General features: G+C 38.9%; 1 protein-coding gene across 1 annotated transcript; it reads right to left on the minus strand.

Moving 5' to 3' along the window:
• Positions 1-761: 761 nt before the first annotated feature.
• LOC149196751 (uncharacterized) lies at positions 762-3,676 on the minus strand. Its single transcript, XM_089408419.1, has 6 exons — positions 3,646-3,676; positions 2,770-3,573; positions 2,599-2,688; positions 1,524-1,947; positions 1,277-1,382; positions 762-845 (listed from the first exon to the last, which is right to left on the minus strand). Exons 1-6 carry the CDS (start codon positions 3,674-3,676, stop codon positions 762-764), a joined length of 1,539 nt encoding a protein of 512 aa, XP_089264545.1.
• Between the last annotated feature and the right edge of the window lie 19,185 nt (positions 3,677-22,861).

Genomic DNA, 22,861 nt, shown 5'->3' on the forward strand with positions numbered 1-22,861 from the left:
TCCGTTTGCCCATCAGTGTGTGGGTGATATGCGGAGCTGAAATTTAACTGTGTGTCCAATTTCTTCCACAGGGTGCGCCAAAAATGTCCTGCAAATTTCAAGTCCCTATCAGAAATAATGGACCTAGGTAGGCCATGCAGTCTGACAATCTCTGTGAAAAGCAAGTGTGCTACATGAGTGGCATCACTGGTTCTCCTACAAGGGATGAAATGTGGCATCTTCGAAAACTGGTCTACTACCACCATCACTGAGTCAAAACCTCGCTGCATCCTTGGCAGACCCAAGACAAAGTCCAAGCTGACTGAGTCCCATGGTCTACTTGGAATAGGCAGTGGTGTGTAGAGTCATGTATTTTGACTGTGTCCCTTAGCCAATTGGCACACTTTACACCTGCTCACATATCGTTGTACATCCCTTCGCATTCTTGGCCAGTAATAAAAGTGTCCGAGCTGATTTAAAGTCTTGTCTATACCAAAATGTCTGGCTAGACTTCCGCTGTGATTTTCCCGGATGATGTTTTTTCTCATCGAACAGTCAGGAATGCATAGTTGTCCTCCCTTAAACAACAACTTTTCCTGTAAATTATAGTCCAACCATGGACTATTGTTTCTCAATAAAGGATCCTGACAGGCTTCATAAGCCTCTTTGAAATCTGCATCCATCTAATACAAGTCTTTCAAATGCTCAAATCCCAGCACTTGTATCATACTCTCCTACAAGAGCAAAGCTCTCTTGCTCAACGCATCTACTACCTTGTTGGCCTATCCACTAATGTGCTTCAACACAAACGTGAAGCTCTGTAAGTACTCCACCCACTTTGCATGCTGGTGATTCAGCTTATGTTGCTGCATCACATATTGCAATGCAGAATTATCAGAAAATAAAACAAACTCACTACCCAGCAAATAGTGTCTCCAATGCTTCAACGCTTGGACGACAACATAGAATTCCTTGTCATAAGATGAGTACTTCTACTTGCTTTCATTCAACTTCTCACTAAAATAAGCAACAGGTTTGTCTTCCTGGCTGAGTACAGCCCCAATGGCCGTACCGCTAGCATCACAATGGACTTGGAAAAGCTTATTAAAATCAAGCAATCTCAGGATTGGCCTTTCAATGATTTTTTTTTCAATACCTGGAAGCTCTTCTTTGCTGCTTCAGTCCAATGGAAAGGCTGACTCGCCTTCTTAATAGTGTCCAACATAGGCTCGTAGATTCCACTAAAATTTGTGAGAAATTTACAATAAAAAATTGCCAACCCATGAAAACTACAAACCTCAAATAAGCTCTTTGGGGATGGCCAGGTAATGATAGCCGCAACTTTCTCTAGGTCCATCTTCAGAGCATTTTCTGCAATCGCAAAACGCAGATAAACCAATTCTCTTTGAAAAAAAGAACATTTTTTTAGATTTATCAGTAGCTTATTCTATTGCAATTTCTCCAACACACTTCGAACATGTCGAAAGTGTTCCTCTTTAGTCTTGCTGAAAATTAATATATCATCAAGATAGACAATTACAAACTTCCCAATGCACTCTTTCAGCATTTCGTTCATCAGGCGCATAAAGGTACTAGGGGAATTACTTAAACCGAATGGCATTACCAACCACTCATACAGCCCTTCGTTAGTCTTGAATGTTGTCTTCCATTCATCCCCTTCTCTGATCTGGATCTGGTGGTAACCGCTCTTCACATCGATTTTTGAGAAGTACGCTTCCCCGCTTAGGCAGTCCATCATATCATCCATCTGTGGTAGTGGAAACCTGTACCGGATGGTAATCTTGTTGATGTCTCTAGAATTTGTGGACATTCGCCACTCTCCTCCTTTCTTGGGAGCGAGAACTGTTGGAACTACACAGGAGCTTAAACTCTCCCTTATCAACCCCTTATCTAGCAATTCATGTACTTGTTTTCTAATCTCCTCGTTATCTTTGGGAGGCAATTTATCTGGAAAGTCATCTACCACGATATCACTAAACTCCTACAACATCCCCTGAATTTCCTCAAGAAAATTTGAAACTTCAGTGTACAACAACACTGTCTTTGGCCTCCTTGCAACAGCATAATTTATCTCGTTGTCTTCGATCTGTTTCAGAAATTCCTTTCCTCCCACCAGTAACGCTTTGACTCCACTTGTTTCTGTTGTCTCTTCCTCCTTGATGGGTACAAGCGTGTGCTTAATCCCATCTTTGACAAACTTGTAACAATTTGTCTTCCCATCATGCACTACTTTTCTGTCATACTGCCATGGCCTTCCTAGCAGTATGTGACACACATCCATTGGCATTATATCGCAAATAACTTTGTCCCTGTATTTTCCAATGTGGAACTCAACCTCACATTGTTCATCAACCAACAGTTGATGTCCTTTCTGCAACCACGACACCTTGTAAGGTGTGGGGTGCTTCAGCCTCTTCAAGCCCAACTTCTCCACCATCTCTGTGGCGACTAGATTATTTGTACTCCCACTGTCGATAATCAACTTGCAGCATTTTCCGTGCGACTTGCAAACTATCCAGAATAATGCCTTCCTTTGAGTTGGGTCAGTTGTCTCCTTCGCTCGTTTCAGTAGTACCTTATTTAAAATTAAGGCCTCACCTGTCTCTGGCACGTTCTCTACCTCTTGGGGTGGTGCCTCTGCTTCATCCGTCTGTGCAATGTATGTTCCCCTTGTCCCGGCCTGTTCTCCTTCAGGACACTCATAGGACTTGTGCCCCCACTTGTGGCACCTGTAACACTAGATGGTAGCTCCTCTGCCTCTGCCACTACCTCTTCTGTGCTGGTATGGCCTTCCTCCTCTCGTGCTACTGTCCTTCTCTACTGTCCCTAAAGCCTTCAAGTTGTTGCCTTCATCATTGGGATTGACAGCTTTACCTCTGCCAAAAACTCGTCCTCTTCCTCTGCCAAATCCTCCTCCTCTCCTGGCATTCTGTTTCTTGTTTATCTTCTCTTCTGCCTTCAAGGCACTTTGATAAGCTTCATCTATAGTTCTGGGCGAGAGAATGCTTATCTCATCCAATATTTCCAATCTCAAACCATTCACGAATCTCGTTGTTTTCTCCGGGGTGTCCTCCATATAACTTGCCCTTAGGTTCACCTGATAGAATTCCTTCGTATACTCTTTCACAATCATGCCTTTTTGTTTCAGATTTTGTACCTGCCTGTACATAGCAATCTGATAATCTTTGGGCAAAAATTTTCCCTTCAACTTAGCTTCCATCCTGGTCCATTTCTTAATAGGTTGTTTATTCAACCTCTTCCTTTCTGCCTGTACACTATCCCACCATAAGGTTGCATGCCCTTTCAATCTGGTGGCAGCGAATTTTACTCTCTTATCTTCACTGATCTCTTCATACTCAAAATACTTATTTAGCTCACTGAGCCAATCCAGCAGTACCTCTGCTGATAAACTTTCATCATAATTTGAAATCTCTGGTTTTGGCTTACTATTAGCCAACAAAACTGACTTCAATAACCTAATCTCAGGTCCTTCTTCATCTGATCCATCTGTTGTCGCTGCAGCTTCTTCATCACTCTCATCTCCTCCATCAGGATCCCTTCTTCTCCTTGCTTCTATTGCCGCCAATCAGGAATTTAGGATCCGAATTTCCTCTCTTAGTCCTTCGTCTACTACTCTGCATATACCTCTCCCACGACCTCGTCTTCCAACTTCCATTTCTGTCAAAATAATTTAAAACTTGGCTCTGATACCACTTGATGGGTCCAACCCCTCTTTAACCTTGCAACTATGTTAATTGGAATGGTAATTGATATAATTGTTTTGGTGATTAGTTGATTATGATGTAGTCCCTCAACCCTCGTGTCAAACTAGATTATGGTGATGATTAATGTGTGATTAAGGCTTAATTTTGTTGGTGATTACAATGATCGGCGATAGATATTTTGGTTGTGGATTTAATTATTTGTACATGCGCTGATATGGAGTGGACATGTGTCCCCACCTCGAAAGGCAACCCTCCGCCTTTGGTTAACACTCTCCACCCTAGTCACTCGGTCATTTGTTTTGTTTGCTCTGTGGTGACTCAAGGGTTTCCTCTGCTAGTTCTCTGTGTGACTTTGCCGTCAGTGATGTTGTTGCTCAACCTTGGTGTGGCCGCGACCTCTGCTCCACTGGGTGGTAAGGTTGCTTTATCGTTTGTAGTTGTATGCTTCTCTGTATCTGCAATGGATGAGGTCTGACCGTCTGTGGAAGGTATACTGGTTATGGTGGCTTCGACTTCTCTGTGTGTGTTCACTGCAAGTCATCTTTTAACTATTAATGTATGCTCTCATCTCTGTTTCCTCTGCTCAACTGCTCCTGAGGTTTACTAGCTTGTGCTTTCAATTCTTGTTGCAGGTTATGGTCTTGGGGGTTCGTGGCTTTAGCTCTGTTCATCAATGGGAAGGTAAGCCCTCGCTCTGTGCTAAGCCCTCACTCTGTGTTATCATTACCTCTCGCTTTTTACTCCGTTACTGAGGCCGCTGCTCCTTGTGAGTAGAGAACCCTCTGGTGGCTGCAACCTGGTCCTAAACGTGGTCTCGAGGTGTCGTCTCATCTGTTGGTAAGTTTCCCCTATCCTTGAAACCCTCTGTTAATTCTTTTCTTCAGTTTTGCTTTGCTATGATTCTCATACCCTGTTATCGATGGGTGTTTGCAGGTCGAGTCGGCTCTCGAAACTTGGTATCCACTCCTGTGCACGCTTGAAAACCTGGTAGGGTCACTCCTTGATAGTTCTGTTTATTTTTGTCCAGTATGATGTCGCCGGCTTAATGGTAGCCTGGCTAGGGTTTAGGCTCAGAGAATTTCGACTTTTCCTCTGTGTTAAGTTATTGTAGACCTCCGGTCTAGCACAATCGTAATTTATACTTGATGGTTGTAGGGTTGTGGTTAGGGTTTCTCAACCCGTTTTCTAGTGTGAACCATGTTTGAACTTGGATTGTGTTTAAATTATATAGACTGTAATTTTTTCTTGACAGAGACTATTTCATTTCTCTTTGAAAACAAAAGAAAGAGTTCGGCTGCTTGAGAATTACCTGTGTTATTTCGCTCTGTTAGGTTTCCTGGGACTGTAATTTGTTATGATACTCCACCGTTCTATTTGCTTTAATATATCTGGGGTTTCAACGACTACCCAGACTTCTGTCGGTTCTCCTGTTATTGATGCTTGGAATATTCGGTTGTCTATGAGGCTGTTAAATTCATGTAAATAAAGAAATGCACATGCTCTGTGAATTTTTTTTCTTGCACACAACACTAGATAACACAAATTTAAAGGACTGTTAATGTACTGCAACGTGGATTCAAATGTGTACTTCTGTTTGCAGAGATTTCTATTATTCTTTCCCCCTTCAAAATCGAACCTGTTACAATGCATCATTCTGTGTTTTGAATGATTTTGAAAATAGTTTATCTTCATTGCTGTCAGTTACATTTGATAGTTTACTCAGTTTCTATAACTACTGTCTTTTTCTATGTTGTAATTTGCAAAAATTAACATATGGAAATAAAATAAAAGGACAATTAACTACAACAGTTTTAAATCGACATTCACCTTCCTAAACGCTGCATCACTAAGAAATTAAAATTAAAATAAAACTAAGATGTTCTCTTGAACTGTTTCCTCTGTCCTCACTGAGATCAAATGACCCCCTACCATGATGATCCCCTTCAGCTAGATGCTCCTGCATCAATCAATTTTCTATCTTAAAAACTTCAATTAAGAACATTCAAAAATAAAAATTTACAAAATAGCAATTTTAGTTGTCATATACTTTTTGGTTGGCTTTTCAAATCTTATAACCAACCAATAAGACTTCAATTTTATCATTTAACATTTTACCACTCATTACCATTTCAATTTTTTTCCCTATCATTGAAGAATACCACAGTACCACACACCATGGGCGTACGGGTAACATTGTACGAGTGAATTGATAGGTGTAACACCCCAAAAATGGCATTTAAAATTACTGAGAATTATTAAGTAAATCTTTACTGGATGTTTAAATTAAGTGTTAATTCATTTTGATATTTAACATTAAATGATTGAGGTTGAAGGACCAAGAAACATCTATTATGGTTATTTGGTGATTACCTAAATTATTGGTAACATTACTTTAACAGAATAAAATTGTATTGATTTAGTTAAAAGAAATGGTTACCAAGAAACAATTAACCCTCTACCTAAAAAAAAGGGAAATATAGAGAGGGGAAAGGAAAGGGAAAATCTCTCCTAGAGCTGGGTGAAACAAACCAGTGGGAAGATTGCCCAAGATAGTCAACAGAGAGTACTGAGATGGAGGCTGGACAATAGTCCCGAGGCCCTTAGTACTGACTATAACTAGATATAATCCAGCGTGGAAAGGAATAAGTGCTCGAGGGGAGTCTGGACGTGATTGCCAGACTCGTGGCTAGGAGGAGAGACTTTCTGAAAAGTATTATTTTTATCATTATTGTTTGCAGGATAACAGGTAAGTAATATAAAGAACCTCCAAGATCTAGTGCTAGTCTGTACATTTTGTTCTAGACATACAGGGTCATAAATGTGTAATATGGAATTTTGTCAAGAATGTTAGATTGCAGACGTTATAATTAACTTACTGGTTAGATATATGAATCAAACAATAGAATGTTATTAAAGATGATAGATCTCAGATTTTATAGCTAACTTACTGGTTAGGCAATTAAATAAAAAACAGAGGATTCACCTCTGTGTCAAAATCCTGAGTTATATGATGAACATAAGGGAAGTCATTACAGGTCTGAAATAGGAGATGAGTTCTGGGTAACATTACTAAATATAACCTAAAAGGTAAACAAGAGATATGAAAACATCTTTCTTAACAGATTCTGGAATAAGCACAAACGTTATCGAAACAACAGTTTGAAAAGATGAATACATGTCAGGATTTTCCTTTACGCTGAGTCAAATAAGAACAAATCAATATATATACCTTGACTGTAAAAACCCTTGAGATAAACTTTCCCCATAAAAATCTATTTAATGGATGAAATGCGTGCTTACACAGTAAACTTCCAAGCAACTTAGTCGGAACCTCGCATCTGGAATTAATATATCTATTCACAATCAAATGAATATACTATATACTGTGCATATAGGAATAAAGTCGCAGGACGTGAAATTTGGTAATAATAAAACGAAATGCATGTATCGCAATAACCATTGCATATAATAACAATCCATATGAATTACCAATTCAGAGTAATTTTAACAAGTATCAAATGCTAACCATTGCATATAACAACTTTCCATATAAATTATCAGTTCAGAATAACTTAACAATGTATTAAAGGCTACCCATAGGCACTATTTAATCTTGTGCGCCATTAAGAAGAAAACCTCAGAACCAGTCATATCTCGATACATATAAAATTGATAAACAAAATAAGAGTAGAGTATTCGAAAGTAGAACTTGTCAAGGGATTAACTTAAAATCAACATCAGGCATGCATGACTTAACCTTAAAACCCTAGGGAGTAAAACCCTCCATGCAACTTTGCAAAGACAGGTCGAAATAGTCTATCAAGATCATGGTGCCAACCTGTGATGATCGGGAGATTGTAAGCCCTTACGAACTCAAAGGCTGCAGACCCAAACTTTAGATTTCCCATAAGATGGCTTACCTACAAAAGAAGGCCATGAATTTAGTAATAGTTACTTCAGGCGAAAACTCTTCCGGCATAACAGTAAGTAATCACTTAATGCATTAGGGTTTCTTACCTGGAATAGCAGCGTCCCCATGCTAAAGAGAAAACCTGCAAGAATGAAGGAGGGTTTATTGACAATCTAGAAGCCGGGGTGATAAATCATAAACCAATAGTAAAATCATAATAAATAGAGATTGTAACAAGCAGTAGGGCCTTGGCAAGAAATCTACCTTTTCTTAGTATGTCAGAGAGCTGGGTGTCGTCTGCTATCTCTGCCTCCTCCAAGTTCATACCTGTGAAACAGTGTCAAACTTCAGAATAGTTTTATAATTGACAACTTCGCGGTAATGCTAAAACCTTAAGGGTCGAGCCATTAAACATTCAGAACTTAAGATTTCTGCCATACCTGTGCTCGGAGGCACCCCTTTCAACTCCCTTTCAAGCCAGGGAACACCTTGTGTCGGAATGAATATAGAAAAGAACCTTAGCCACTGCAGAGTAGCGCAAAATGTCTAAGCACCAGCGACAATGAGCCACATGAGGTTCAAAGGCGCGAAATCGATTAGAGGATCAGAATCTAAACTTTTCTCACCATCAGATTGATGGCAGAAGAACGACAGTGCCAAATCAAACCACTTAGCGGGATAGGACACTGGTGCCATGCCTTGGTCAGGTTGTTCACCGCGTGTTAGCACATGCGATAGCCAACCAAGCAAGCCAGGATGTGAATAGAGATATGCATTAATGTCAGAGTATCCCTTTTCTGATTCACCCACCTAAATATTAAAGACTAAAGTGCAGTTATATACGATTGGTGATCACCTTCGTAATTGTCATTAATTACATTTTATATGTGTGCGTATTATCTACGGACCATTTGTTATAGTCTTTAGGTTTGTAGGAGTGATACATTAAAAAAAAAAAATAATGTGAAATTGTCATTTAGATGTTACAAATGGTATTAGAGCTTAGGCTTGGACACTGAGACTCTTTGGGGAATAGTCATGTACAGGAAATAATTTTTGCTTCATTTTTTTTTGTAACTAAATCAATTTATGTGTGACAGTTAATAATTAAATAATCACACCAACAAAAGAGACAGGGCAAAATGCAAGGGAGCCCTCGACCAACCGATGCACCCAGTACTACATATGTAAGTGCTAATCCTGATATATGGATACAATTGGGCAAAGAATCACGACAGGCTAATGCAGCATTATTAGAAATTGTTCCACAGTTACATGCTGAAATGATGAATTTAAGATCAGATAATGAAAGACTTCGCGAAGAACAAGAAAAGATATTACAAAGTTTGTCCGATAGACAGAATCAGTGACATCCAGATCCTAGTGTTGAGGACCAGGAAAAGACACCAACAACACAACATGGAGAGGAAAATGTTGAATCCGCTGAGAAGCAGAGAAAAGATGAAGAAGGGTGCTCAAACAATGTGTTCGACTAGATAAGAACAAAAAGAAAGAAAACTGAATTGCAAGGTGAACTAAAAAATATTAAGCCATCACTTTTTGAAGGGGAATCAGAAGAGGTAGCAGAAGCCTGTCCCATTGACATGGGAAAATATTTCCAGATTTATGAGTACATAGATAAACTGAAAGCAAGATTAGCAGTTTATCAGTTAAGAGGAAAATCCACCTTGTGGTGGGAAGAAATCAAAACAGTAAGGAAAATCAATGAAGAGGAAGTTATCTGGCAAGAATTCCAAAAGCATTTCAAAGATATGTATTTAACGGAGCGTTATTACGATGAGAAAGCAAAGGAATTCCATGAGTTAAGGTTGGGAATCTTAACCATGGATGAGTATGTAACATGATTTACCTCCCTGTTACGTTATGTGCCTTATATGCAAGAAGAAAATGTAAAAATTCAGCGCTTTATCAACAATTTGCCAAATTTTATGAAAGAGAAATTAGAGTTTGATTACCCCAAGACAATGGATGACGCTGTTCGGAAAGCCTGCATTTGTTATCAACAAATGAAACAAAAGAATGAAGGATCCAAGGGGAATTTAAACAGGAAAGGCAGAATTCTACCTCCAAGTAAGCATTTCATATTTGTAGGTAGCAGAAACGTACAACAAAAACCCCTCATCAGATTTGCAGCTAGGAATCAAACCAAGATGGCTTATCTAGAAAACAGACATTTGGAAGGAGCTGCTAAATCTGTAAACGACCCGCAAACCAAACCACCACTACAGTGTTGGGGATGCGGAGAAGCACACTATTACAAAAATTGTCTGCATAAAGCAAGATCAGAACAATTATCAAACATGCAAGAAGCATATATGGTGGGAGACATGGCAAGGAGCATGCCGAGAATTAATGCTACCCTGGATGATCATTAGGCAGAATTTCAGCCCACCATGATCGAATGTGAAGGTATGATTGCTAAGTAACCTGTCTCTGTTTTATTTGACCCAGGCACTAGCTTAAGCTACATTAGTCCTAAGGTGGTAGATAAATGTCATTTCCAAGCAGTAAATTTTCAAAACCATGGTTAGTTCAACTAGCCATGGGAACAAAAAGAAGGGTAACTACAAGGACAGAACATTGCCCCATAACGATTTCGGGACAACCAATTTACGTAGATCTTAATATACTTCCTTTGGGTTCTTATGACATACTAATCAAGATGGACTGGTTAGAAAAGTGTTGGTCCTTGGTGGACTGCAAAAAGAAAACTATCAATTTTATTGTTGAATCAGGCAAAAAGGAGGAACTCCAAGGCATTAAAACTAATACCAAGTTATGTCCCATTACAGCTAGTCAGTTAGGAAAATGTATTAAAAATGGTTGTCAAATATATGATGTTCAGGTGGGCTTCACAAACACTAAAAACAAGATGACCTCTCTGGAAAATATTTTTGTTATTCAGGAATTCATTGATGTGTTTCCAGAATCTATTCCAGATCTACCACTAAAGCATGACATTGACTTCACTATTGAATTAATTCCAAGTGCAGCTGCTATATCTAGAGCCCCTTATCGCATGAGCATACCTTAATTAACAGAACTCAAAATGCAATTGCATTAGCTTTTAGATAAAAAGTATATCTGACCCAGTGTGTCTCCTTGGGGAGCCCCTATCTTATTCGTACGAAAAAATGATGGAACCAGGGAAAATTTTAAGAACCACCCTAAATTTATATGTATAATAAATTGGCGAATCCCCATGATACATAGGAAAAATGGGAGGTGATTTTATCACTTATATCTATATATATATATATATATATATATATATATGTATATATGTATATATATATATATATATATATATATATATATATATATAGGCGAATCTCTCACTAGATTATATTATCTTGTAAAGTCATGGCGAATCTTTCACTGAATTATAAAATCTTGTAAGACCTTGGAAAATCTTTCACTGAATAATAAAACATTGTGAAGTCTTGGCGAATGTTTTGTTAAAGTATGAAACCATATATGATAATAATAAAGCATATTCATTAAATTATAATATACTAACATACATGTTTGGAAAAAAGAAACATAATTTTCACTTCCTACAAATAATGTTGCAAGTTTTAGTGGCCATGTTTGTCATGGTAGGAGAGATTAATGTTTTCTATACCACTTTTGTCAAGCTACCACTTTTTCCAAGTTATCAAATTTCTTATTTGCGAGAAAAAAAAAAAAAAAAACAAAAAAAACACATCAAGTTTGTTTACCCCAACACGCCAACAAGTAGCAAGCCCCAACTATATAATATAATGAAGTAGTAGGTATCGCAAAGGCCTAAAGGGGATCTAATGGAAAGAAGTGACCATTTTCAGAAGCCTTCCAATCAATATATAAATATATAAATGTAGATTTATTATTATTTTAATTGGAAATCTTCAATTAAATAATAAAATTTAATTACGTCTCTCCCAATCTAAATTTCTTATTAGCATAATTCACTACCTTCATACCATTTTTAACAATGTTGTAACATGTGGATTAATTTCCTTTTTGGTGCAAAATCTCTGCCTTTTAGGACAATATGGTGCAGTGACCCAACCCCTACAGATCATTACGACAAACTAAGAATAGCAGATAAGATGAAAGGTTGTACAAACCAACATATTTTTCAAACAACTAATCCAATATCAGTACCTTAACTTTTTCATGAAGATATCATATTAAGAATGTTTGAAAAATGGTGGGAAATGTGGGCAGCGACTATCTCTCTTGTGCGAGGGTGATGCAGAAAGAGTTAAGATTTCATTGTTTTTAATTTTTTTTTAAAATCAGAAAAACCAATATTAATGGAGATATAGGTATTTTTTACTAAATTTTGTGAAGTGTCTAAATGTAGCTTTAACCATTCACCTTAAGATTTTTTTTACAATATAATTTCCTAAGTCTATTTAATATCTTCATTATCATAAAACCAACCTATATCCATCTTAACTCTACATCTACCACTCTTAGAGGGATGAAATCTATTTATCCCTCCCAGCTCTTGGTAGACTCGGAATTAAGATGGATCTAAGCTGATAGAATTTCCCCTTTAAATAGTCTATGCTCACATGAATACCATGGTATTACCATGGGTCAATACCATGGGTTATCATAAACCTGGAGCTTAAAAACTACTATTAGTAATTTATAAAAATTAATAAAATTAATAATTGATTTTTATTTTTTTATTTTTATTTTAACCAAGTTAAAATGTTTAAGTGACATTAAATTACAAGATCTAGTTTTACTCTTGATCCACCAAGCCCCAAGAGGGATCAAATATTTTTTCACTCTATGTTAGTTTGCATATCACGATATTTGATCCAGATAAAAGATGGATCTATGCTAGTTTAATTCCCCCTTTAAATAAGGGGCATTCCATGTGAATACCATGGGTCAATACCATGTGCCATCTTTATTTTTATTAATACTAATATTAGGGTTAATAATGTTTTTTTGCATGGTATTAATAATAATTTGGCCCATGGTATTTGGCCCATAGGCTTCACCTAAATATAACACATTTTTTGAGTGCTCCTAAATATAAGGTGGCTTAGGGAATAAATAAAAAAAATGTTTTATTTATTTACCATACCTCCCATTTATTTATATTTTTATTAATTTACCATACCTCTTTTATAAATATGGTATTTGGCCCATAGGATTCAATTAAATAAAACCTCTTTTTTAAGCCTTCTTAAATAGAAAGAGGGTTATGGATTAAATATAGAAAGAGGTTTTATTTATTTACCATACCTACAATTTATTTATATTTTTATTTATTTACCATACCTTTGAAGTATAAGAAGAGGTTTTATTTATTTACCATACCTCCACTTTATTTATATTTTTATTTATTTACACCCTTGCGTGTTCATAAATGTAATGTGACATATGGAGTAAATATAAAAAAATGTTTTATTTATTTACCATACCTCTAGTTTATTTATATTTTTATTAATTTACCATACCTCTTTTATAAATATGGTATTTGGCCCATAGGATTCACTTAAATAAAACCTCGTTTTTGAGCCTTCTTAAACAAAAAGAGGGTTATGGACTAAATATAAAAAGAAGTTTTATTTATTTACCATACCACTAGTTTATTTGTATTTTTATTTATTTACCATACCTTTGGAGTAAGTATAAAAAGAGATTTTATTTATTTACCATACCTCCACTATATTTATATTTTTATTTATAACTATCATAAATACATTTTCTTGAAAATAAGGGTGAATGGAAGATTGTAACTCCTAATTTCAAGGGCTAAATTTACTTTTTTTATCCTCTCCCTTAAAATAAGGTGGGCTAACCTCCATACCTAATTTTTTATAAAATAAATTTGAGGCGATTTGTAACAATGTACTATGATACAAAATATTTGCCCAATAAAAATATAAAACCCCTTAATTTAGCCCAAGGGCGAAAATTCGCCCCTAAAATTTTCCATGGATGGAACCCTGAGTTTATGCATCGATTATCGACAATTAAACAAGCTTACTATCAAGAACAAGTATCCGTTACCACGTATTGATGATCTTTTTGACCAGGTATAGGGAGCCAAGGTATTTTCGAAAATTGATTTAAGATCCATCTATCATCAAATAAGGATAAAGGAGGAAGATATTTACAAGGTAGCATTTCGCACGCGCTATGGTCATTATGAGTTCATGGTATTTCCATTTGGCCTTACCAATGCCCCAACCACATTCATGAGTTTAATGCATAGTATTTTCCAGCCCTACCTCGATAAATTTGTGCTGATTTTCATTGAATGTATCTTAATATATTCCAAAAATCAGGAGGAGCATAAAGAACATCTGAAAATAGTATTGCAAACATTAAGGGAAAATCAGTTATATGCCAAATTCAGTAAATGTGATTTTTTCAAAGATCAAATTCAGTACTTGGGTCACGTTATATTAGTGGATGGCATTGCAATGGATCTAGAAAAGATCAAAACAATTATGGAATGGACAACCCCAAAGAATGTCGCTGATATCCGATCATTCTTGGGATTATCCGGGTATTACCATAGATTCATTAAGGGATTCTCAAAAATCGCCTTTCCAATTACATCCTTACAGAAAAGGGGTGCGCTTTCCACTGGACAGCAGAACATCAGCAGAGTTTTGAAAAACTAAAACATCTGCTCACCACCGCACCAGTGTTAAAAGTGACTGATCCAGAAAACTCTTTCGTGGTTTGCACAGATGTAAGCAAGGAGGGCGTTGGTGGAGTGATGACACAAGAGGGAAATGTGATTGCTTACGAATCTCGAAAGTTGAAGGAATACGAACAACGATATTCAGCCTATGATCTTGAGTTGACAACAGTGGTGCATGCACTTAAAATGTGGCGACATTACCTACTTGGGAAGAAATTTTTGCTGCTAACTGACATTAGCAGCCTTACCAATTTTTTTAAACAGTCTAGCTTGAACGCTGGACAGGCTAGATGGATAGACTTCCTAAGTGAATTTGATTTTGAAATGAAACATTTAAAAGGGAAGGAAAACCGTGTGGTTGATGCACTAAGTAGGAAGTTACATTGTATCTATGAGGTTCATATGAGCCAAGTAAGTTCAAACATCCCTGAAATCATAAAAGAAGCAACTAACATAGACCCGGAGTATTCCTTCCTTTGGCAACAAACAAAAGAAGCTTTGCTGAAAAATGAAAAATCAGAATTTGAAATAAATTTCGATAATCTCCTTACTTTTAAGAACAAAATTTATGTACCTAACCAAAGCTCGGTTAAACTCTTTGTGTTGGATGAGTTTCATAGGAAGCCTTGTGCTGGCCATCTTGTCTATCAAAAAATGCTTTCAGCCATCAAGAAAGGGTACTTTTGGCCCAGATTGAGGAAGGATATTGCAGAATATTTATCCAAATGTTTGGAGTGTCAACTGGTAAAGGCAGAGCACCAACATCACGCCGGGTTGTTGCAACCATTGCCCATTCTGGAATGGAAATGGGAGACTATATCCTTAGATTTCATTACCGGCTTACCTCGCACAAGAAAGAAACATGATTCAATTATGGTGGTAGTTGACAAGTTGAGTAAAACAACTCACTTCATACCGGTGAAGTCCACAAACAAAATTGTAGAAATTGCGGACATATTTATGAAGGAAATTTTTTGCTTACATGGGATACCCAAAGTAGTAATTTCGGATAGGGACGTGAAATTCACTTCCACCTGTTGGAAAACTCCCTTTTTGGGTTTAGGTACTCAGGTCCAATTTAGTACCGCTTACCATCCCCAAACGGATGGACATATCGAACGGGTAAACTAGGTGTTGGAAGACATGCTACGCATGTTTGTGATGCAGCAACCACACAAGTGGGAGGATTACCTCCATTTAGTAGAGTTTGCATACAATAATGGACACCACGAGTCCCTAGGCATGAGTCCCTTCGAGGTGTTGTATGGGAGAAAGTGTAGAGTGCCCACAGACTGGAATAACCTAGTTAATAAGCTCGCATTGGGTCCTGACATGCTAGCAGAAATGGAAGAGACCATGAGGAATATTCGACAAAATTTAAGAGCAGCCCAAGAAAGGCAGAAAATGTATGCAGAAAAAAAGAGGAACTACAGGTAATTTCAACTAGGAGATCACATTTATTTGAGAGTGAAGCCCCAAAAAAGTTCATTACAATGGTAGGGTTATGCTAAATTAGCACCCCGATATTGTGGCCCCTTTCAAGTTTTGGAACGAGTTGGACCGATGGCCTATAAGTTTGCGCTACCAAGCCACATTCGGGTCCACAATGTATTTCATGTATCATTAATAAAAAGTATGTGTATAACCCTCAACACGTTATTGACTGGGAGAACATTTAGGTAAACAGTTAAGTAGATAAGACCGGATATATCGCTTGTTGTTTTTTAGAAAATGGAATGTAACTGTTTATTCTGTGGTGCAGGTCAAAACAGAAGGAGAGTTCCTGGAAGAACCTCTTTGTATTCTCGATCAGAGAGAAACTAACTTGCGGAAGTGATCCATTACCCAGGTTAAAGTGCAATGGAAGCACTTTGGCCCGAAAGAGGCCACCTGGGAAGAGGGGGAATTTATGCGAAAAGCTTATCCGACATTATTTTTTGAAGGAAGGGAGAACACCAGGGACGATGTTCCTCATATGGGGGAGGAGATGTAACACACCAAAAATGGCATCTAAAATTACTGAGAATGATTAAGTAAATCTTTACTGGATGTTTAAATTATGTGTTAATTCATTTTGATATTTAACATTAAATAATTGAGGTTGAAAGACTAGGAAACATCTATTATGGTTATCTGGTGATTACCTAAATTATTGGTAACATTACTTTAACAGAATAAAACTGTTTTGATTTCGTTAAAAGAAATGGTTACCAAGAAACAGTTAACCCTCTACCTAAATAAAAGGGAAATATAGAGGGGGGAAAGGAAAGGGAAAATCTCTCCTAGAGCTGGGTGAAAATCTCTCTCGAGGCCCTTAGTACTGACTGTAACTGGATATAATCCAGCGTGGAAAGGAGAAAGTGCTCAGGGGGAGTCTAGACGTGATTTCCAGACTCGTGGTTGGGAGGAGAGACTTTCTGAAAAGTATTATTTTATCATTATTTTTTGTAGGATAAAAGGTAAGTAATATAAAGAACCTCCAAGATCTAGTGCTAGTCTGTACATTTTATTCTAGACATACAGGGTCATAAATGTGTATTATGCAATTCTGTCAAGAATGTTAGATTACAAACGTTATAATTAACTTATTGATTAGATATATGAATCAAACAATATAATGTTATTAAAGATGATAGATCTCAGATTTTATAGCTAACTTACGGGTTAGGCAATTAAATAAAAAACCGAGGATTCACCTTTGTGTCAAAATCTTGAGTTATATGATGAACATAAGGGAAGTCACTACAGGTCTGAAATAGGAGATGAGTTTTGGGTAGCATTACTAAATATAATCTAAAAGGTAAACAAGAGATATGTAAACATCTTTCTTAACATATTCTGGAATAAGCACACATGATATTGAAACCACAGTTTGAAAAGCTGAATACATGTCAGGGTTTTCCTTTACACCGAGTCAAATAAGAACAAATCAATATATATACCTTGACTATAAAAACCCTCTGGATAAACATTCCCCATAAAAATCTATATAATGGATGAAATGCATGCCTACACAATAAACTTCCAAGCAACTTAGTCGGAACCTCGCATCCGGAATTAATATATCTATTCATAATCAAATTAATATACTATATACTATGCATATATGAATAAGGTCGCGGGACCTAAAATTTAGTAATAATAAAACGAAATGCATGTAACGCAATAACCAATTTGTATAATAAAAATCCATATGAATTACCAATTCAGAGTAATTTTAACCAGTATCAAATGCTAACCATTGCATATAACATCTTTTAGTAGAAATTATCAATTCAGAATAACTTAACAATGTAGTAAAGGCTACCCAGAGGCACAGTTTAATCTTCTGCGCCATTAAGAAGAAAACCTCAGAACCGGTCATATCTCGATACATTTAAAATTGATAAACAAAATAAGAGTAGAGTATTCAACAATCGAACTTGTCGAGGGATTAACTTAAAATCAACATAAGGCATGCATGACTTAACCTAAAAACCCTAAGGAGTAAAACCCTCCATGCAACTCTGCAAAGACAAGTCGAAACAGTCTATCAAGATCGTGGCGCCAACCTGTGAAATGACTGGGAGATTGTAAGCCCTTACGAACTCAAAGGCCGCAGACCCAAACCTTAGATTTCCCATAAGATGGCGTACCTGCAAAAGAAGGCCATGAATTTATTAATAGTCAGTTCAGGCGAAAAATCTTCCGACATAACAGTAAGTAATCAGTTAATGCATTAGGGTTTCTTACCTGGTATAGCGGCATCCCCATGCTAAAGAGAAAACCTGCAAGAACGAAGGAGGGTTTATTGACAATCTGGAAGCCAAGGTGATAAATCATAAACCAATAGTAAAATCATAATACACAGAGATTGTAACAGGCAGTATGGTTGTGGCAAGCAATCTACCTTTTCTCAGTATGTCAAAGAGTTGGCTGTCGTCTGCTATCTCTACCTTCTCCAAGTTCATACCTGTGAAACAGTGTCAAACTTCAGAACAATTTTATAATTGACAACTCTGCGGTAATGCTAAAACCCACAGGGCCAAGTCATTAAACATTCAGAACTTAAGATTTCTGTCATACTTGTGCTTGGAGGCACCCCTTTCAACTCCCTTTCAAGCCAGGGCACACCTTGTCTTAGAATGAATACAGAAAAGAACCTTAGCCACCGTAGAGTAGTGCAAAAGGTCCAAGCACCAGCGACAATGAGCCACATGAGGTTTGAAGGCACAAAATTGATTAGAGGATCAGACTCTAGACTTTTCTCACCGTCAGATCGATGGCAGAAGATCAACGGTGCTGAATCAAACCACTTAGCGGGATAGGACACCGGTGCCACGCCTTGGTTAGGGTGTTTGTTGCGTGTTAGCACATGCGATAGCCAACCAAGCAAGCCAGGATGTGAATAGAGATACGCATTAATGTCAGAGTGTTACTAGAACCTATTTCTGATTCACCCACTTGAATATTAAAGACTGAAGTGCAGTTATATACGATCGGTGATCACCTTCATAATTTTCATTAATTACATTTTGTATGTGTGCGTGTTATCTATGAACCATTTGTTATAGTCTTTAGGTTTGTAGGAGTAATACATTATTATTTTTTTTACATGTGAAATTGTCGTTTAGATGTTAGGATAAAAATGTGATTCCCCATATTAAATTAGGCAGGCGTTTCCAATGGGACCGGAAAGGAAATTACAGTGAAGGAAATTGTAAGGTAATTACAGAGGAAGGAGTGTATTGACTTGACTCCAAAGAGAAATTATATTTTAAAATTTCATCTAAATATGAGTTTATATATATTTTTAATTGATATATATATATATATATATATATATATATATATATATATATATATATATATATATATATATATATATATATATATATAGGATCGGCGGCAATGGCGATAACCTAACCCTAGTTTCGACTCTGGTTCAATCCCTATTCCCCATGGCAGTTTTCAGACCGGGTTCATGGATCACGGGTCTCTGACCTGCGCGGGCCCTTCGTGCGTACAACTATCCCCGGATTCCTAGCTCCTGGTTTACCCTAGGGTTTACTACCTTCCCGGCGAACTTTCACGAGCTGGTTTACCCTTCCTACTTGCTGTCGGTTCCCTGGTCGGCAGTTTTGGGTTTCACTATATTGTCAGGTTGCTATGGTAGAGGAGGACCTCATGGACTACGAGGACGACCCCATGCCAGATCAAGATATTTGGGCATATAATAACCGACCAGCCATGGAACCGTGGGGCCGAGAACAAGCATCAGCGACAGTTGCCTCTAACCTACAACCCCACCCACCGTGCTCAGGGAAGAAGAATCATACGGATGTCAACCTAGCGGACCTTCCAGTTCTTGAATGCCCGCCTCTCTCGCCGGCCACGCTCCATCTTCTGGATTCCTGCTTGTAGACTTCTCCATCTTTTGACTCACCTCTCCAGACTGCTGCTCAGCTTACCCTGCCATCGCCTGCGCCTCCCATTCAACCCTCGAACCCATCATCCATTTCACTGACACCGGCAAACCCCCAAGGCCCTCAATGCCCCTCCCATCCCACTTTTCACCCCGGCTCCAGCAGTTTGAACCCCTGCTCCCCCATCTGCTCGGGATGCTTCAGCTCTCCGCTTCTACCTGCTCGTTCGGTTGGGTCTGCACAGCGAAGTACCTCTGACCCATGCCGTAAGCTCCTCAAGGATTTCCCCATCGGCAAGCGCTCAGAAAAACAGAAAAAAGGGAGGTGCCTTCGAGCCATTGACTTAGATATCAACCTAACTTTCGGAGAGGACGTTCAAATGGTGGATGCTATTGACACTGCCCGTAAGGTTCTGGTCGGCCGTGTTCGTGGTCGAACATATTCTGTGGAAAGATTAAAGCAATGGACGGAGGAGATTTGGGGATCTCTGCTAAAGGAATTACCAGCTATCAGAGTCCTAGCAAGGGGATGGTTTGCCTTACACTTTCACAGACCTGAATACACCCAATGGATTCTATCCCAATTCTGGCATATAGAATTGGCTCCTGTTCTGTTGAAGCGTTGGGATCCACTGTTTGACCCGAAGCGCGAACAATTGGGCGTCGGGCCTATTTGGGTTCGACTACCGGGCTTGCCCATGCAATTCTGGACGCCTCAAGTTTTCAAGCGCATAGGAGATGCGCTGGGCACCTATCTTGAGCATGATAAATCCTATGAGCAAACTGGAATTATGACCATGGCTAGAATCCTGGTTCATCTCGACACCAGGGCTGGGCTGGAGGAGAAAATCACCCTGCATCACAGACACTTTTCACGCAAGCAGTTGCTGGATTATGAAAGTGTTCCGTTTCGATGTCATAGATGTCACAAAGTCAGCCATCCGTACAAGGACTGCCCTCTTCTTTCTGGAGTGACCTCGGAAAATACTAAAGGTACTAGACAACAGCCATCTGTGGAACAAAACAGAGGTGATATCAATCAAGGAGAAGGTGATCTGACACATAATGAGACCCCTGTGAATGTGGAACCTGAAGGCACCAAGAAGACAAACAACAGAAGGAAGGCTTCATCGACTCTTGCACCACCTCGCACCCGGTCCAAGACAGTGGAGGCTGCATCATCTGCTCCGGGTAATGAATCTCTCCCCATGACCTCTGTTGTTTTATCAGAAGTTATGTTTTTTGTTATGCACTCCACATTACAGACGTCATCCATTGAACCGGGCCCGTTTCCCTCTATTCTCTGCACCATTTCCCCCTCTCCCCCTACCTTCTCCACCACTCCCTCCTCTCATAGGTTGGAAACTGCCCTCCCCAACCCCTCTTCCTCCCCCACCGACTCTGGATCACACCCCTACCACCTCAGACCTCGGGTTCGAACCAAACTCCTGGGCCTTGGTTCTTCCCCTGGCCGATACTCTAACCATAAACCCAAAAGATGTCGTCCATCTAAGATCAACTCAGCCATACAAAATGCAGTGGCAGACGTCGCCCGGGGGCGACAATGCACAATCGAACGAGCACTTAGAGAAATTGAGCCCTTGGCCACTGGTTCTCCATGATTTGGCTCTCCTTCAACTGTAGGGGATTAGCCAACCCCAAAAAGAGATTGGCTCTCGAGAGACTGATCCATGAATCCATATGTGACATCCTCTTTCTTCAGGAGACCCTTTGGACCTCGGATTCGGCTGTGAGAACCCTACAAGCCCTTCTACCAGGATGGATATTTCATGGTATGGACGCATATGGTCGCTCTGGCAGTCTCGCCATTGGCATAAACCCTAGAAAGGTCAAGCTCTTATACTCTTGGGGTGGAAGAGGCTTTATGGGTATGGACATCTTCATGGGAGAGATTGGTTTCCCTATTCGCATTATCAACATATATGGCCCGAATCAGAATCGCCTGGCCTTCTGGAAAAAATTTTTGGGAAGCAACCTCATCACTAGAGCCACCATATTGGGCGGTGACTTTAATTTCTCCCTGGGAGTCGGGGAATCCTGGGGACACCATGCTCAGCTTGATCCCATCTCAGAACAGATGAGCATGTTATTAGACTCTCACAGGCTTGTTGATTTTCCAATGAACAAGAAAGTCCCCACCTGGCACAACAGGAGAACAGGGGAGGCAGCTTTGGGAAGGAGATTAGACAGATTCCTGGTGCATGAAGACCTGATACAAAAACTTCACCTGTATAGACAATGGGTAAGCTCGGGTGGCCTATCTGATCATCTTCCCATCCTCCTCCAAGTCAGTGGTGCAATAAAAAAACCCGATCCCCATTCAAATTTTTTGCTGGATATTTACAAGACCTGGATTATATTAATATGGTCACGGAATTCTGGAGATCGCAACCACCTCTGAGGGCACAGAGAAAGGCAGCGGATTTTTGTGACAGACTCAATGAACTCAAGAAATTGACTGAGACCTAGGCAAAGAGGAAACGACTGAGAGATGACCAGCTTCTTTTGGATACAGAGACATAGATTGCACAATTGACGGATGAAAGGGGGACTGGGTACTTATCTGAGGAATCAAAATTCCTATTGAACAATTTGGAAGTGAAAAAAATCAAGATCCTGCAAGAAAAGGAGGAACTGTGGAGGCTAAAAAGTAGAGCCATTTGGCTTAAAGCGGGTGATTGCAATACCAAATATTTCCACAACCTCGCAAATGGCAGAAAGGCCTCAAACACTATCGGGCAGCTGCCTTGTGAACCGGATGGATGGGCTACAACACACCAGCAACTTGCCAGACTGGGTGTATCACATTTCAAAAGGCAATTCACTGCCCCGACTGCCATAAATCTACCAGATATCATCAACCTTGCTAGCCACTTTCCTAGATTTGTTGAACAGGAGGATTTCGAGGACCTTACACAACCAGTCACAATGCAGGAATTGGAAAGTACTCTAAAGTGGTTCAAAAAAGATAAGAGTCTGGGTCTAGATGGGTGGCCAGTGGAGTTCTATTTGGCCTTTTATGAACTGTTGGGGGAGGACCTGTTGGCAGTCATTGAAGAGAGCAGGATCACCGGGCACATTCACCCCCCTATGAACTACACCTTCATAGCCCT

Source organism: Pinus tabuliformis, chromosome 2_2 (genome assembly GCF_031772625.1).
Source record: "Pinus tabuliformis cultivar Carrire ecotype Pingquan chromosome 2_2, CPIR1, whole genome shotgun sequence".
Lineage (NCBI taxonomy): Eukaryota > Viridiplantae > Streptophyta > Pinopsida > Pinales > Pinaceae > Pinus > Pinus tabuliformis.